General features: G+C 37.2%; 1 protein-coding gene across 1 annotated transcript; it reads left to right on the forward strand.

The window, feature by feature from the left end:
- The first annotated feature begins 16,231 nt into the window (after window positions 1-16,231).
- LOC142176573 (uncharacterized) lies at window positions 16,232-17,119 on the forward strand. Its single transcript, XM_075244564.1, has 2 exons — window positions 16,232-16,393; window positions 16,451-17,119. Exons 1-2 carry the CDS (start codon window positions 16,232-16,234, stop codon window positions 17,117-17,119), a joined length of 831 nt encoding a protein of 276 aa, XP_075100665.1.
- The last annotated feature ends 691 nt before the right edge of the window (window positions 17,120-17,810 follow it).

Below are 17,810 nucleotides of genomic sequence, written 5' to 3' on the forward strand. Positions count from 1 at the left end.
AAATCTGAATAACTCTGTAAATTTTGAAACGTTCATAATATCATGCACGTGCATATAAATGTTGTGACATGCATAGGTATGGGTGTACATAATATCATCAAGCCACAGAGGGCATCCCATCAAATCATTTCGGCCACTATGGGAAATATCATCAACATATACTAGCTGATCAGGTGGTGGTGGGTATATAACGCCGTAACCTTTTTCCATATCCCATATACATATATTTACATATATACGCGTATATAACGCCATCTAGTCATGGGTCAATGCACATGTATAAATGAGTGAAATGCATGAAAAATACGTAATAATCTCAATATTCCTTCCAGATAAACTTTTTTAACTGGGTATTATTTTGAGACCCATGAATAGAAGATAATAATATTTTTCATGAGAAATCAAGAATATAGACACCCCTAGTATCACTATGAATAGAGTAATTTATGAAAACTGTGCGTTTGCTCATTTCTTCAGTATAATTCGGACCATGCCAAAAGAAAGAAGGGATGACCTTAACATACCTGTTCTTGGAATTATTTGAACGAATATGCTTTTGTGAAATACGGACAAAATTCACACTTGGACGAATTTGAAATCTTGGACGAATTTGTCATTCTTTGCTTCTAACGTTTTTGAACAAAGAGGTTTTCAAAGATACAAACCAAGGCAGAAATTCCTAACGTTATATGTTCCGAATCTTGAAAAGAGATAAGATTTTTGAGTCTTATCTTTGTTAACTTTTGGCCTGGAATGAAGGCTTCTTACGTTTGAAGTCTTGCTTTTTGAACTTATACATTTTTGGTTTCAAATCTTATTCAAGACTTATGGATAAGACTTATAAGTCTTAGTTAAGACTTACCTTTAACTTTACATGTTCTTGTTTTTGTGGATACGATTTTACAAGTCTTTATTTAAGACTTATCTTCAGTACACCTATACATATATTAATGAATCATCCTCCCTAATTAGTGTCCTTGTGCCACGTGGAAGGGAGGTATAACTTAAAATTTTTATCCATTTATTAGTTAACGGGGTAATATCCTGTTACCTGGTAATTAATCAATTACCCGCATAATTTAAAAATTATTCCAAATTGCTTAAAGTTCTATTTATTTTTAAAATACTTCATATATACTTTATATATTATACTACCGTAGTCATATGATACTAGATAATTATCGGGTATCATCGCTCGGCCCGTATTTTATTCCAAATTGGCCACATTCAACGAAACTCGTTTTTTTTAAATCTGTGTACCCCTTTATCCTTCATAACACTTATTTATCACTTGTTATAAATAGCGTAAGTACGTTAACATCAAGATGATCAGTACGTTAACATCAAGATGATCTCATCCCCGAGTCTACGTCGGTTAACTGAAAACGAGATATTAACGTACGGAAACGCGAGATATAATATTTAACTTGCAAATATCATGCCTATTTCCCTGCTTTTTCTATTCTGTTGCACTTTAATACAAGCCTTTTTTCTATGTTAGTCATTCATGCCTCTATTTGTTAACTTGTAAGGATCATGTGTTTCCTTCTTATTTGTTATAACTGTATTTAGGCCTTCATCATGCTAGTTAGTTGAAGTTGATATTTCTCTAATTTCTGTCATCATTCACATGCTTTCCGCTTAGTCTTTTACTGTTTCCCATATGGTTATCCTTGTTCATTACTACTACTTGTATATTTCCTACCTTGTAATTCATGTTATCAGTATTTCTGTCATCTGGTTGGTTCGGTTATACGTATATTGGGTGAGGATGAGATAAAAGTACAAAGGGTGTTGTCGTGCAATTGACTTGATATCTGAGTGCATCCCTCATGCTATGAAAGTTAAGAATTGGCTGTTGTGGTTTATTGGTTTCATTCTAAGGAAAGGATTGGTTGAGTTATTTGAGGATGCCAAGTTGTGATCTCTGTTAACACTCGGCTTTTTAACGGGGCAATATCCTGTTACCTGGTAATTAATCAATTACCCGCATAATTTAAAAATTATTCCAAATTGCTTAAAGTTCTATTTATTTTTAAAATACTTCATATATACTTTATATATTATACTACCGTGGTCATATGATACTAGATAATTATCGGGTATCATCGCTCGGCCCGTATTTTATTCTAAATTGGTCACATTTTACGAAACTCATTTTTTTTAAATCTGTGTACCCTTTTATCCTTCATAACACTTATTTATCACTTGTTATAAATAGCATAAGTACGTTAACATCAAGATGATCACATCCCCGAGTCTACGTCGGTTAACTGAAAACGAGATTTTAACGTACGAAAACGCGAGATGTAATATTTAACTTGCAAATATAATGCCTATTTCCCTACTTTTTCTATTCTGTTGCACTTTAATACAAGCCTTTTTTCTATGTTAGTCATTCATGCCTCTATTTGTTAACTTGTAAGGATCATGTGTTTCCTTCTTATTTGTTATAACTGTATTTAGGCCTTCATCATGCTAGTTAGTTGAAGTTGATATTTCTTATTTCTAATTTCTGTCATCATTCATATGCTTTCCGCTTAGTCTTTTATTGTTTCCCATATGGTTATCCTTGTTCATTACTACTACTTGTATATTTCCTACCTTGTAATTCATGTTATTAGTATTTCTGTCATGGGGTTGGTTCGGTTATACGTATATTGGGTGAGGATGAGATAAAAGTACAAAGGGTATTGTCGTGCAATTGACTTGATATCTGAGTGCATCCCTCATGCTATGAAAGTTAAGAATTGGCTGTTGTGGTTTGTTGGTTTCATTCTAAGGAAAGGATTGGTTGAGTTATTTGAGGATGCCAAGTTGTGATCTCTGTTAACACTCGGCTTTTTAACGGGGTAATATCCTGTTACCTGGTAATTAATCAATTACCCGCATAATTTAAAAATTATTCCAATTTGCTTAAAGTTCTATTTATTTTTAAAATACTTCATATATACTTTATATATTATACTACCGTGGTCATATGATACTAGATAATTATCGGGTATCATCGCTCGGCCCGTATTTTATTCCAAATTGGTCACATTCAACGAAACTCATTTTTTTTAAATCTGTGTACCCCTTTATCCTTCATAACACTTATTTATCACTTGTTATAAATAGCGTAAGTACGTTAACATCAAGATGATCTCATCCCCGAGTCTACGTCGGTTAACTGAAAACGAGATATTAACGTACGAAAACGCGAGATGTAATATTTAACTTGCAAATATCATGCCTATTTCCCTGCTTTTTCTATTATGTTGCACTTTAATACAAGCCTTTTTTCTATGTTAGTCATTCATGCCTCTATTTGTTAACTTGTAAGGATCATGTGTTTCCTTCTTATTTGTTATAACTGTATTTAGGCCTTCATCATGCTAGTTAGTTGAAGTTGATATTTCTTATTTCTAATTTCTGTCATCATTCATATGCTTTCCGCTTAGTCTTTTACTGTTTCCCATATGGTTATCCTTGTTCATTACTACTACTTGTATATTTCCTACCTTGTAATTCATGTTATTAGTATTTCTGTTATGGGGTTGGTTCGGTTATACGTATATTGGGTGAGGATGAGATAAAAGTACAAAGGGTATTGTCGTGCAATTGACTTGATATCTGAGTGCATCCCTCATGCTATGAAAGTTAAGAATTGGCTGTTGTGGTTTATTGGTTTCATTCTAAGGAAAGGATTGGTTGAGTTATTTGAGGATGCCAAGTTGTGATCTCTGTTAACACTCGGCTTTTTAACGGGGCAATATCCTGTTACCTGGTAATTAATCAATTACCCGCATAATTTAAAAATTATTCCAAATTGCTTAAAGTTCTATTTATTTTTAAAATACTTCATATATACTTTATATATTATACTACCGTGGTCATATGATACTAGATAATTATCAGGTATCATCGCTCGGCCCGTATTTTATTCCAAATTGGTTACATTCAACGAAACTCATTTTTTTTTAAATCTGTGTACCCCTTTATCCTTCATAACACTTATTTATCACTTGTTATAAATAGCGTAAGTACGTTAACATCAAGATGATCTCATCCCCGAGTCTACGTCGGTTAACTGAAAACGAGATATTAACGTACGAAAACGCGAGATGTAATATTTAACTTGCAAATATCATGCCTATTTCCCTGCTTTTTCTATTATGTTGCACTTTAATACAAGCCTTTTTTCTATGTTAGTCATTCATGCCTCTATTTGTTAACTTGTAAGGATCATGTGTTTCCTTCTTATTTGTTATAACTGTATTTAGGCCTTCATCATGCTAGTTAGTTGAAGTTGATATTTCTTATTTCTAATTTCTGTCATCATTCATATGCTTTCCGCTTAGTCTTTTACTTTTTCCCATATGGTTATCCTTGTTCATTACTACCACTTGTATATTTCCTACCTTGTAATTCATGTTATTAGTATTTCTGTTATGGGGTTGGTTCGGTTATACGTATATTGGGTGAGGATGAGATAAAAGTACAAAGGGTATTGTCGTGCAATTGACTTGATATCTGAGTGCATCCCTCATGCTATGAAAGTTAAGAATTGGCTGTTGTGGTTTATTGGTTTCATTCTAAGGAAATGATTGGTTGAGTTATTTGAGGATGCCAAGTTGTGATCTCTGTTAACACTCGGCTTTTTAACGGGGTAATATCCTGTTACCTGGTAATTAATCAATTACCCGCATAATTTAAAAATTATTCCAAATTGCTTAAAGTTTTATTTATTTTTAAAATACTTCATATATACTTTATATATTATACTACCGTGGTCATATGATACTAGATAATTATCGGGTATCATCGCTCGGCCCGTATTTTATTCCAAATTGGTCACATTCAACGAAACTCATTTTTTTTAAATCTGTGTACCCCTTTATCCTTCATAACACTTATTTATCACTTGTTATAAATAGCGTAAGTACGTTAACATCAAGATGATCTCATCCCCGAGTCTACGTCGGTGAACTGAAAACGAGATTTTAACGTACGAAAACGCGAGATGTAATATTTAACTTGCAAATATAATGCCTATTTCTCTACTTTTTCTATTCTGTTGCACTTTAATACAAGCCTTTTTTCTATGTTAGTCATTCATGTCTCTATTTGTTAACTTGTAAGGATCATGTGTTTCTTTCTTATTTGTTATAACTGTATTTAGGCCTTCATCATGCTAGTTAGTTGAAGTTGATATTTCTTGTTTCTAATTTATGTCATCATTCACGTGCTTTCCGCTTAGTCTTTTACTGTTTCCCATATGTTTATCCTTGTTCATTACTACTACTTGTATATTTCCTACCTTGTAATTCATGTTATCAGTATTTCTGTCATCTGGTTAGTTTGGTTATACATATATTGGGTGAGGATGAGATAAAAGTACAAAGGGTGTTGTCATGCAATTGACTTGATATCTGAGTGCATCCCTCATGCTATGAAAGTTAAGAATTGGCTGTTGTGGTTTATTGGTTTCATTCTAAGGAAAGGACTGGTTGAGGTATTTGAGGATGCCAAGTTGTGATCTCTGTTAACACTCGGCTTTTGTTTTACGTATCCGTTTTCATGTATTCTTCTCTATTATATTGTGGTATTGTTCTATTGTTGATTCATAAGGCACGTTTTATCAGTAAGTGTCTTTTAACTAAAAATCTTCGTCACTACTTCGACGAGGTTAGACAGAATACTTACCAGTACATGGGGTCGGTTATACTGATACTACACTTCTATACATTGCGTACAGATTTTTGGAACGGTGCTGCTGGTAACGTCGGGTGCTGATTCTGAAGATGTTCGTGCATTCCGGATATAGCAGCCACTTGTCCTAGGTAGCTAAGATTTTGCTAATCTGTTTATGTAATTTTCAAACAGAACGTGTAATTATTTGTATCAGTTTTGAAATTTCAAGTCTTAGAAGCTCGTAATTCATACTACCAGTTTTTGGGTCAATTTGTAAACGTTCAGATAATTCTTTACTATTTTCCTTTAATCTCTTTTGGATTATATTTTCTGTCAATTGGCTTACCTAGTAGATCGAGTTAGGTACCATCACAACTAGTGGGTTTTTTGGGTCATTGTAACTTGATTAAAATTTGACGATTTTTTGTGAAACCATGGATGTGTTAAATTCGGTCATCGCTATGTTTAATCATTAATACATCGTCACAACCGTTATTCTTGAGATATTGGGTTCTATACTTGAGTTAAAGATCATTTTTGAGACTTGTCGAAATACTTGAACAATAAAATACTTGAGGTTTATTGAATTTTTATCGTCTTGAAAGCTGTGATTGATGTTCATTTGGAATATTCGCTTAAACACTCTCTTTGATGTTATTCATGCTTCCTACCTTCCTTGTCATTAATTTACATATGCTTAGTGAGGAAGAGTGTAAAGCACGAAGGGTGATGTCATGCCATTGCATATACATTATAATGTGAGGAAGAGTGTAAAGCACGAAGGGTGATGCTGTGCTATTTTATTTACATTATTATGTGAGGATGAAAGTAAAAACATAAAGGGTGATGCCGTGACATTTCGCTTACATTATCAGGATCTCATTTACATTATCATGTGATGATGAGAGAAAAAGTATGAAGGGTGATGCCGTGCAATTTCATTTATATTATCACGCTTTTCTATTATCATGAGTTCATGGCATGAAGGGTGTTTCCGTGCAGGCGAGGACGAGGGACATGCTCTATGTTGTGATATTTTTTCCTTGTTCCTTTACCTTGAGTTGTTATTGTTGTACCTATATTTCCTATGTGAGTTGTCGTTGTTGTTTTGTCTTTATCCTCTATCCAATTGTTGTTGTGTTGCCCATGCCTTCTATTTGTTTAACTTGCAAATATCATGTTTCCTTCTTGTTGTTATATCTACATCCATGTCGTTCCTCATTTGTTGCACTTTTGTATAAGCTTTCTATCATGTTAGTTATTCATGCATTTTAGTTATTAGCTCATAAAGATCATGCTTTCCCTCTTGTTTGTTATATCTATACCTAGGCCTTTTACCATGCTAGTTAGTAAAATTTATATTCTTATTTCCTAATTGTTGTCATTATTCCTATGCCTTCTACCTAGTTTGTTACAATTGTCCATATGTACTTCCTTGTTCGTTATCGCTACCTGTGTATTTTTCACTTTGTCATTTCTGTTATTGGCATTCTTTCACTCAGTTGGTACTGTTATACGTATATTTGATGAAGATGAGATAAATGCATGAAGGGTGTTGTCGTACCATTGACTTGATATCTTGAGTACATTTCTCATACTATGAAAGTTATGGATTTACTATCGTGGTTTATTGGTTATCGCTCTAAGGAAAGGATTGGCCGACATATTGGAAAATATTAAATTGTGATTTCTTCTAGTACTCATTTACTGCTTCGCATATTCGTTTCGTGACTTTTTTTTATTATATTGTAGTATTGTTCTATTGCAAGTTTACTGCACATGTCATATCAATGAGTATCTTTTAATTAAAAAGTGTCATCACTACTTCATCGACGTTAGTCAAGATACATACTGAGTACATGGGGTCGGTTATGCTCATACTACACTTCTGCACCTTGTATGCACATCTTGGAGCGGAACTACGGTGGATGACGGGAGCTGACTCTGAAGATGTTCGTGCCTTCCAGGCGTGGCTACCACTTGTCCCTGGGTAGTTCTATAATTAATTCTGTTTATGCACATTTTGAACAGAAGTTATATCTACATATTAGTTTTTGCAATAATCCAGTCTTAGCAGCTTATAACTTGTACTATCAGTCCTTGGGATATTGTATGAAAATCCATATGTAATATTTGTTGATCACCTTTATTTTATTAGAATTTTGTTAACTGTTAATTGGCTGACCTAACGGGTAGAATTAGGTGCCATCACGACTAGTGGATTTTGGATCGTAACAAACACAATATCACATACTGTACCGTATGGTTAATTTGCACACATGCCATTCCAAATGCAGACAAATTAAAACATAGAAATATGCACTGTGTGGATTCGAACCCGGTTACTCGATGCCATTTTGAACCCCCTGGACCATCTCGACAGAGATTTCACTTGGTTTAAGCTGGTTCAAATATTATTTTTATACTTATCTTCTCCATTTTAAATATAATTTTTTTATATACACAGTATAATTTTTTTATAAAACGGGTTCAACTGAACCCCTTGGCATCATATGAGTCCGCCACTGCTTCCTCCTCTTTGCTATCTTCATCAGTATTTACTTTCTTTCTTTCTTCCATTCACCGACCTAAATAGCTTATTATATCAAAATAACTAAAGAACAAATAAAATAATTAAAAGACTCGAGGAAAAAAAGCATTAAGAAATAGACTGATGTTCAAAGTCTCTGAATATATACTTGTGTACCCTAATTCGTTTAGTAGAAATGACATGCCATGGAAAAGGCATGAGAAGAGAAGGAAGAACTTTAATCAGTAAAAGGGAAGGAAACTAATAAATATTACACAAAGAAACAAACAAAGCGCCTAGTGAACCAAATTATACATGTGCAGCAGTAACAACATAGTAGCAACAAAAGATTTTCTGAAAAACTAAATTCAGCAACTGAAGCCTAACGGTCTCCAAAAATTAAAACTGAGAATGGAGAGAATAAAATGTACATAGAATTTATCATTGATGGCTTGATGTGCTCTTCTCTTATTTAGCTTATGAAAGAATATATTTGACATTTCAAATTAATACCATATTTAATTATATATATTAAATGCATACGAAATGAAATAGGAAAGGAGAGTAAGAGTAATAAAGGATTAAGAAAGTAACTTTTGAAATGATTAGTAACGTAATAGCCTAATAGGAGCTTCTGATTGAGACGCTTGTGGCCTCTTTAACACACATATCAATGTTACCTATTTAAAATGATCTTTGCAGCCTCTTAAATTAAAATTGATTAATTGTATGTAGTGGCTTTTTGGACTATCAAATTAAAAATAAGGTACATGAGAAAATGGTGTCAAGTCACCTATTTCATTCCCTACTTTATATATAGAGAGAGATTAGGTTGTTTTATACTTTTCACTTTTGATGTACCTTAACTTTACATAATATATAATTTTGTAAAAGGATAGTCTCCCTCATTTATGTTGGGAAATCGATTTAATTTGGGGGGGGAGGGGGTCCATTTTTTTTTTACGGAAAAGATATTTATTTCATAATATAGAAAAAGGTTAATACAAATAGAAGTCTGATCCTGAGGATCAATAGATGATAATCCATGCATAGCATGCCCTTTGCCAAACATAGCAAGATTCCTACAACACTTTTCAGAAATAGTTTTAACAAAACTAAACCCACCCTTGTCTGCCAGCATATTGGCTAAAACAAAAGGTGGAGAAAATAACCAAACTTCAATTTTATTGAAAATTAGTAAGACTTCTGCATACTTTTCTAGGCTGTGGGCGAGTTCATTCCCCTGCCTGAAGTTGTGATGTAGCACCACCTTGTCCAAGTGAGCCAGAAGTAACCTGCATGAGTGAATAACAGTGTCATAAGCTTTGCATCCTTCGTTGATGAATGAAATTACCTGAGTGGAATCAGTCTCTATCTCCAAAGGAAGAAGCTTCCTCTTATTTGCAATAATAAGTCCCTGGTAGAGAGCCATTAACTCTGTGTGAATTGGTATTTTGGGAGTAATTTTTTAAGCAAACCCTATCATCCAGACCCCATTATGGTTTCTAATGATTCCTCCTATATCACCAGTAGATTTGGCCCTATCAAAAGCGCCATCTATGTTCAATTTATACTAGCCAGCAGGTGGTTTAGACCAACTAATTGATATGTCAATTTTGTATCCTAGTTGGATTCACGATCAGTTAGTAAGTTAAATTCAATGGACTGATTGAAAATCCTTTTTAAGGAAATAGGGACGGTTGTGTTATTAACATTGTTATTGTTCCTAGTTAACCAAATGTTCCAAATTAAGAAAGGAAACAAAAAACTCCAGGATAGGTGTTTGCTAGGTAGGTGTGGGTTTTTCTCCTTGAGGTACATGAGCCAATTTTGGCTATGTGACGACCCGACCGGTCATCTTAAGAAGTAACACCTCGATCCTCTATTCACTGCTTTCCCCGTATTTGTTTCTACTATTGTGAGTTGTCGGGAGAAATTATTTGGAGTTTCGGAGAGTTTTGGGACACTTAGTCCCTAAATGAGAGCTTAAGTTTTGGAAATCTGACCGTAGTCGGAACAGTATAAAGACAACCTTGGAATAGAATTCTAATGGTTCCGTTAGTACTGTTGGGTGATTTCGGGTTTAGGAGCGTGTTCGGATTATTTTTTGGAGGTTCGTAGCTAATTTAGGCTTGAAATGTCGAAAGTTGATTTTTTGAAGTTTCCAATTCGATAGTGAGATTATGATCCGAGGATCAGAATGAAATTCCAAAAGTTGGAGTAGCTCCGTAGTGTTGAATGTGACGCGTGGGCAAATTTTAGGTCATTCGGACAAGGTTTGATAGACTTTTTGATCGAAAGCGTAAATTGAGAGTTTTGGAGTTCTTAGGCTTGAATCCATGGTTAATTCGATGTTTTGATGTTGTTTTAGGTATTTTAAGGATTGATATATATTTGGATAGTGGTATATGACTTGTCCGTGCTTTTAGTTGAGGTCCCAGGGGCCTCGGAATGATTTCGGGTGGTTAACGAGAAGTTGGAAAGTTGAAGTTTGCAGCTGAAGTCTTTGGGCTGCTGTCATAACCGCATCTGTGGTTGAAAGGATGCAGATGCGACTCCCATAGATGCGGAGTCAAGCCGCAGAAGCGGCCAAGAGGAAACAAGGCTGAAAACGCAGATGCGGAAGTTTAGCCGCACCTGTGAGCCCGCAGATGCGGTGACTGGGGCGCAAGTACGGAAAAAGGAGAACTTATGGGAAACCGCAGAAGCGGTCCGCAGGTGCGTAAATTTGGACCGCAGATGCGGTATCGCTAGGCAGAACATATAAATATTTGCCTTCGCGAATTTGAGTTATTCTTTCACCATTTTCATCCGGGAATTGTGCTTTTGGGAGGTTTTTGAGAGGGAATTCAAGGGAGCTTCGAGGAGGTAAGATTATTGGAACTTAAACTCGTTATTATGGTGATTTTTATCATTCTAAGCATAAAGTTTTAAGGAAAATCAGTGGTAAATTGAGGGTTAGGGCTTGATTAATTGGAGGGTTTTGAATGACGATTTGAGGGGCCATTTGAGGTCCGATTGTGGTACTTTTGGTATGATTGAGCTTGTGAGAGTGTGATGATTCTGAAAATGTAAGTTTTACCCGATTTTGAGACGTCGGCTCGAGGGGCATTTTGGTTATTTTACCTAATTTTATGTATTATCTTAGAATTTATTTGTAGAATCAGTTACTTGAAGTGTTATTTACATTATGCAATTGAATTGAATAGATTTGGGCCATTTTGAGTCGAGTACTCGTGGCAAAGATGTGGTTTCGGGTTGACTTTGAGACGGTTCAAGGTAAGTGGCTTGCCTAACCTTGTGTGGGGGACATTCCCCTTAGGATTTGGTATTATTGATAATTGAAATGCCTTGTACGTGAGGTGACGAGTGCATACTGGTGCTAATTGTTGAAAATCCGATTTTCATTAAGTAATTACTAGTTTTTTTTCTTCTGTTTATACTACTTGAAATTTAAGCCTGTTGTTAGCTTAGGGAAGCATGTCTAAGTGACTTAATTGCTTTATTTGCTTAAACTGCCTTACCTGAATTATGTGCAGCATGCTAGTCTAGAATTACCTGTTTGCCTTAGTATGAAATTGACATTTGCTGAATATTTTTTTCATGTTGCTGCTGTGTATTTACATTTAGGACTATGGATGTGGGATTCCGGTAGATCCCCCTTGTCTGTTTATTTGGGACTACGGATGTGGAATTCCGGTAGACCCCCTGCACAGTTATATGGAACTACGGGACTGTACCAGGTAGATTCCTCCAGTACTGGGTATTTACATTTGGGAATACGGATCGTGATTCTAGTAGATCCCCGCGCACTATGAGTTGGACTACGCGAGGGTATCTCGGGAGATCCACTGGATATTTATATTTGGGACTGCAGGACGGTATCTTGGGAGATCCCCGGTTGTTATCTTTGTGCTGAGTTGTATCTCTTTCTATGTTTACGTTGCCTCTGTAGTAGTTGTTGTTGTTGTCCTTTATATCCTGTGTTACTTTACTATTGTACTTATTTATACTATTATGTTCCACACTGTTGAACCTTATATTTTATTTATCCTCTGTAGGGCCCTGACCTTCCTCGTCACAACAAGACCGAGGTTAGGCTTGGCACTTACTGAGTACCGCTATGGTGTACTCATGCCCTTTCTGCGCATGGTTTTCATGTGCAGATCCAGGTACCTCCACTCAGACTTATCACGCTTGAAACGAGGCTCTTGTAAAGACTCCGAGGTATATCTGCGCGTCTGCAGACCGAAGAGTCCTTTTCTACTCTCCCGTTTCTATTAGCCCTTCTATACTTTCGTTTTTTGTTAGATATTCTGGAGTTAGATGCTTGTAGACATTCAAAGGCTTGTGATCATGAGATTCTGGGTTTTGGAAAATGTTATTAGCTTGGAGAGTTGCTATTGTGTATGCCGAGCGGCATTTTAAACACTATTTTATTTCATTATTTCGGTTTTTAATTATCTCTTCCGCAATTGTTGTTATATTCCGCATTGTTAGGCTTACCTAGTCGTAGAGACTAGGGGCTATCATGATGGTTCACGAAGGGAGAACCGGGGTCGTGACAAGTTGGTATCAGAGCTCTAAGTTCATAGGAGTCATTAATCATAAGCTATTTTATTGGAGTCTCGTGGATCGGTACAGAGACGTTTGTACTTATCTGCGGGAGGTTATGTAACTATTAGGAAAATTCCACTTTATTTTATTTCCTTGTCACGCGAGATTTTGATGTCATAATTCTAAACTTCTGTCTTCTATTCTCTCACAGATGGTGAGGACACGTGCTACCTGAGATGATCAGGCATACGCACCCTTACTGTAGCCGTTAGAGGTCGGGGTCGGGGTCGGGGTAGAGGTCGAGGACGTGCATGTGGTGAAGCCAGAGCACCCGCACGAGCTGCCACCGAGGTACCAACAGTAGTTCCTGCCGGAGTCTAGGCACCTGATACTCCTACTGCTACTACTACTCCAGTTCTTCAGGAGACTCTTGCGCAGTTCATGAGCATGTACACCACTTTGGCTCAGGCAGGATTACTTTTCCTTGTTGCAGCCACATCTCAGGCTTGGGGAGGAGCACAGACTCCTGCCGTTCGCACTCCTGAGCAGCGAGTGCATGTTGATCAGGTCCCAGAGAGTATTCATGTACCGCCCGCAGTCCCAGATCAGCCCGAGGATAAGGCAGTGGCTTCAGAGGATGAGCAGCGGAGACTTGAGAGGTTCAAGAAGTATGATCCTTATGTATTCAGTGGGTTAGCATCAAATGATGCCTTGGGATTTCTGGAGGAGTTCTTCCATATTCTTTGTACCATGGGTATATCAGGATTGAGCGGGGTTTCCTTCACTACTTTCCAGCTTTGAGGAGCCGCCTATGAGTGGTGGCGCACCTGTGAGTTAAACAGTCTAGATGAGGCAGCTTCCCTGACTTGGACTCAGTTTTCAGATATGTTCCTAAGAGAGTATGTTCCTCAGAGCCTCAAGGACGCGTGGCGCGCAGAGTTTGAGCATTTGCGCCAGGGTACTATGACTGTCTCAGAGTATGCTGTGCATTTCACTAGTTTGGCTAGACATGCACCAGCCTTGATTTCTACTGTTCGCGAGAGGGTTCGCTAGTTCATTAAGGGGCTTATTCCTAGCATCAAGTCTAGCATGGCTCGCGAGTTGGAGATAGATATTCATTATCAGCAGGTGGTGAGCACTGCTAGGAGGATTGAGGGTATGCATGCTAGGATAGAGAGGAGAGGGAGGCCAAGAGGTCTCGAGAGTCGGGCCACTATTCTGGTGCTCGTGCCCCAACTGCAGGTTGTCATGGCCAAGAGGTCTCCCAGAGCTTGTTTTGAGTGTGGTGATACATGCCATATGGTGAGGAATTGCCCCAGACTTAGGAGGGGTGCACTTCCATAGACTTCTCAACCATAGAGTGCCCCGCGGAGTTCTCAAGCTATGGTTACAGCTCCAGTTGCTACCCCACCTACTCAGCTATCTAGAGGTGGAGATCGGGGAGGTATGGGTCGCCCTAAAGGGGGAGGCTAGGCCTGATACAATGCCCTTCCTGCCTGTACCGAGGCTGTTGCCTCCGATTCTATCATCACATGTATTATACTGGTTTGTCACAGAGATACATCGGTTCTATTCGATCCAGTCTCCACTTACTCTTATGTGTCTTCTTATTTTTCTCCGTATTTAGGTGTACCTCGGGATTCTTTGAATTCCTCTATTTATGTTTCTACTCCTGCGGGAGGTTCTCTTGTTGTGGATCGCGTTTATCGGTCGTTTTTGGTTGCTCTTAGTGGTTTTGAGACCAAAGCCGATTTATTATTGCTCAGCATGGTAGATATTATTGGTGGGACAAAATGAAAAAGGATATAGTAGAATTTTTGCTCAATGTCCTAACTGTCAGCAGGTTAAGATTGAGCATCAAAAACCTGGTGGATTATTGCAGGCTATGGAGATTCTGACTTGGAAATGGGAAATAATCAATATAAATTTCATCGTGGGCTTACCTCGTACCCAGCGTAAGTTCGATTCGATATGGGTGATTGTTGATAGGCTTACAAAGTCAGCCCAGTTTTTGCCCGTTAGGACTACATATTCCTTAGAGGGTTATGCAAGGCTTTATATTAAGGAAAGGTGTCCCTGTATCTATTATCTCGGATAGATTGTCCACATTCCAATCAATTTATCCCAATCAATTTATCCACATCCTCTTCTTGGAATTGAGATAATAGATTAGTGGTAGTATTAGGGTGAGTAGGTTTAATGATCTCTATGAGATTTTTAGTTTGCCCGGTGGATTCATAACTTGGCGTGTGGGAATAAATAAGATCTAGGTTGGATTTGGATGATGCTAGGTGCTTTGAGGGTTCATGATGGGTTTTCAATGTCTTAACCTTATGTTTTCATGATCTAACAAACTTACTGTCAAGAACCAAATAGGGAACCCGACACGCTTGGCTACATTGTTAATCAATGGACTCCAGCTATCTTAACCTTATGTTTTGATGATCTAACAAACTTACTGTCAAGAACCAGATAGCGAACCAGACACACTTGGCTACATTGCTAATCAACAGACTACAGCTAATGTGAACTGCTGCAACTATAGAAGATAGAGAACTAACACAGGGACTTGATCCCTTGTGTTTCCCTTACAGCAGTACCAAAGTCAACTGTGTATAGCTGGAAAGTGACTACCACAGAATCAGTGCACACTGTGTAGCACAGTTCTACAGTCACTTGTCCTTTGACCAACCAAATGCTTACATCATTCAAGTGATGTCATCAAAGGTGTATTAACAAGAGAATTACAACAAAACATCATTTGAACAATTAAGAATTTACTTCAAGAATTCAAGCCTTTTGAGAGTTGTGCATTCAATTCTCAAGTGCATCAAGAACAAAGTTTAACCCTACTACGGACCAGTTCTTAAATATAGTATTTTGTTGTCCTTAGTTGAGTTATTACTTTGTAATTGTTCTTCATTGTAATTCCTAATTTGCTTAGCTAGAAGCGTTGCTTATGAACCCCTTTGTAAAATCATAAACCCTTTGTGTTTGTGTTGTGACTAGAGCTAGTCATAAGTTGAATTCTTTGTAATAGGTGTATTGCAAAGTTGCTTATAATAGGTGTATTACGACTTGGTGAGGGATTAAGAGTTTAATTCCTAGATTGCATAGGTTGTAATCTAAAAGTTGCTCATAGTGAAGTTGAAATCCTACCAGTGTAAGTCGTGGTTTTTTATCCCCTTGAGCAGAGATTTTTCCACGTAAAACTCGTTATCTTATTTACTTACTGTTTCATTAACGTTCTCGGTGGAAACTCATAGAGGACTTGGTATTCTATAGTTTGGTGGACTCTTATAAACTATCAATTCGTATCAGAGCATGTTCCTCCTATCAGGCTAACACCTAGGAAGGATCCTTATGGCTGCTCCACCAAATTATGAAGAAGGTCAATCTACATATAGACCACCCAGGTTCAATGGGCAATACTATGGGTGGTAGAAGACAAGAATGCATTATTTTATTATGGCTGGAGATTCTGAGTTGTGGGATGTCATATGTGATGGTCCTTATATCCCAATGAAGAACGTCGGAGATCTTCCATTGACGATGCCAAAGACCAGAAAAGAATACATTGATGCAGACAGGAAAGCTATGGAGAAAAAATTTCGTGCCAAGAAACTTTTGGTGCGTGGAATAGGACTTGATTAATTCAATAGGATATCTTCTTGTAAAACTACCAAGGAGATATGGGAAGCTTTGCAAACAGTACACGAGGGAACTACTCAAGTAAAGCAATCTAAGATTGATATGCTCACTACCGATTATGAACTCTTTAGGATGAAGAACGGTGAATCTATTCAAGACATGCACACAAGATTCACTTCCATCATAAATGAGTTACACTCACTTGGTGAAGTCATTCCCAGGAACAAGCTAGTGAGGAAGATTCTTAGTATCCTGCCTAGTTCATGGGTGAGTAAAGTGAATGCTATTACTGAAGCAAAGGATTTGCAGGAGCTGACCGTAGACGACCTGGTTGGAAATCTGAAAACCTACGAGATAAAGAGTAATTTAGATAGTGAAAGAAGAGAACCAAAGAAGGAAAAGAACACGATACTCAAAGCTGAAAGCAATGATTCAAGTGAGGAGGACAGTGACATGGCTTACTTAACCAAAAGGTTTCAGAAGATGGTCAGAAGAAATAGAGGAATACTAAAAAGGGGCAACTCTAGTAGACCAAAGAACTATGATCTCTGCCACAAATGTGGAAAGCCGGGGCACTTCATCAAAGATTGTCCCCTCATGAAACAAGAACACTCCAAGTACAAGCCTGATAAAGCAGCAAAGAAGAACCCGGTTCTTGACAAGCACTTCAAAAGGAAGAGATCTGCTGACAATGTGGTGAAATAGGCTCTTGCAGCATAGGGAAACTCCTCTAGTGAGTTTGAAGAAGAAACTGATGCAGGTGACAGTTCCATGATGGCAGTTGAAAGTGAAGAAAATGAATATGATTCAATATTTGCTTTGATGGCTCAATCGGATGATGATGAAGATGATGACAACAGTGAGGTAAACTTCAGGGATGTTCAGAGATATTTGAAATCCAACTCCCCCAAGAAACTCATGTCGTTGGCTAGTGTATTAATTGATGTCTATCATATTATTGTGGAGGATAAAGATGCCTTGACCTTAGAACTAGGAGAAGCTGAACAAACTAGAGATAATTTGGTAGTGTGTGTAGTTGACCTGAAGGAAATCATAAGCAATTTGGATAAAGAAAAAATTGTTTTAACTGAAAATATTGCTAGCATAGAACATGAAAGAGATGAATTGGTGGTTGTAGCTGTTGACTATAAGGAAACCATTGAAAATTTCAGTAAAGAAAAAGAGGCCTTTGTGAAGAGGGTGACTGAAATTGAGAAGGAGAGAGATGATCTCTTAATAGTGATTGCAGACCTTAGGGAAACTATAGAGGGACTAGGAACTGAGTCTAGACCTGGAAATTCTGAGAAAGGAAAAGAGGTAGCCAGTGAGGCACACATTAGACTTGAAAGCGAGTAGAAAGCTGTAAAAACTAGCATGTGTGTTAAAATTGAGAAAA

This window comes from Nicotiana tabacum, chromosome 3, assembly GCF_000715075.1.
Source record: "Nicotiana tabacum cultivar K326 chromosome 3, ASM71507v2, whole genome shotgun sequence".
Taxonomy (NCBI): Eukaryota; Viridiplantae; Streptophyta; class Magnoliopsida; order Solanales; family Solanaceae; genus Nicotiana; species Nicotiana tabacum.

Bases quoted from the DNA above. Each gene is read 5' to 3' on its own strand.
- LOC142176573 (XM_075244564.1), top strand. From the start codon at position 16,232: ATGGCTGGAGATTCTGAGTTGTGGGATGTCATATGTGATGGTCCTTAT. The intron at 16,394-16,450 runs GTGCGTGGAATA...AAAACTACCAAG, and splicing joins TTCGTGCCAAGAAACTTTTG to GAGATATGGGAAGCTTTGCA.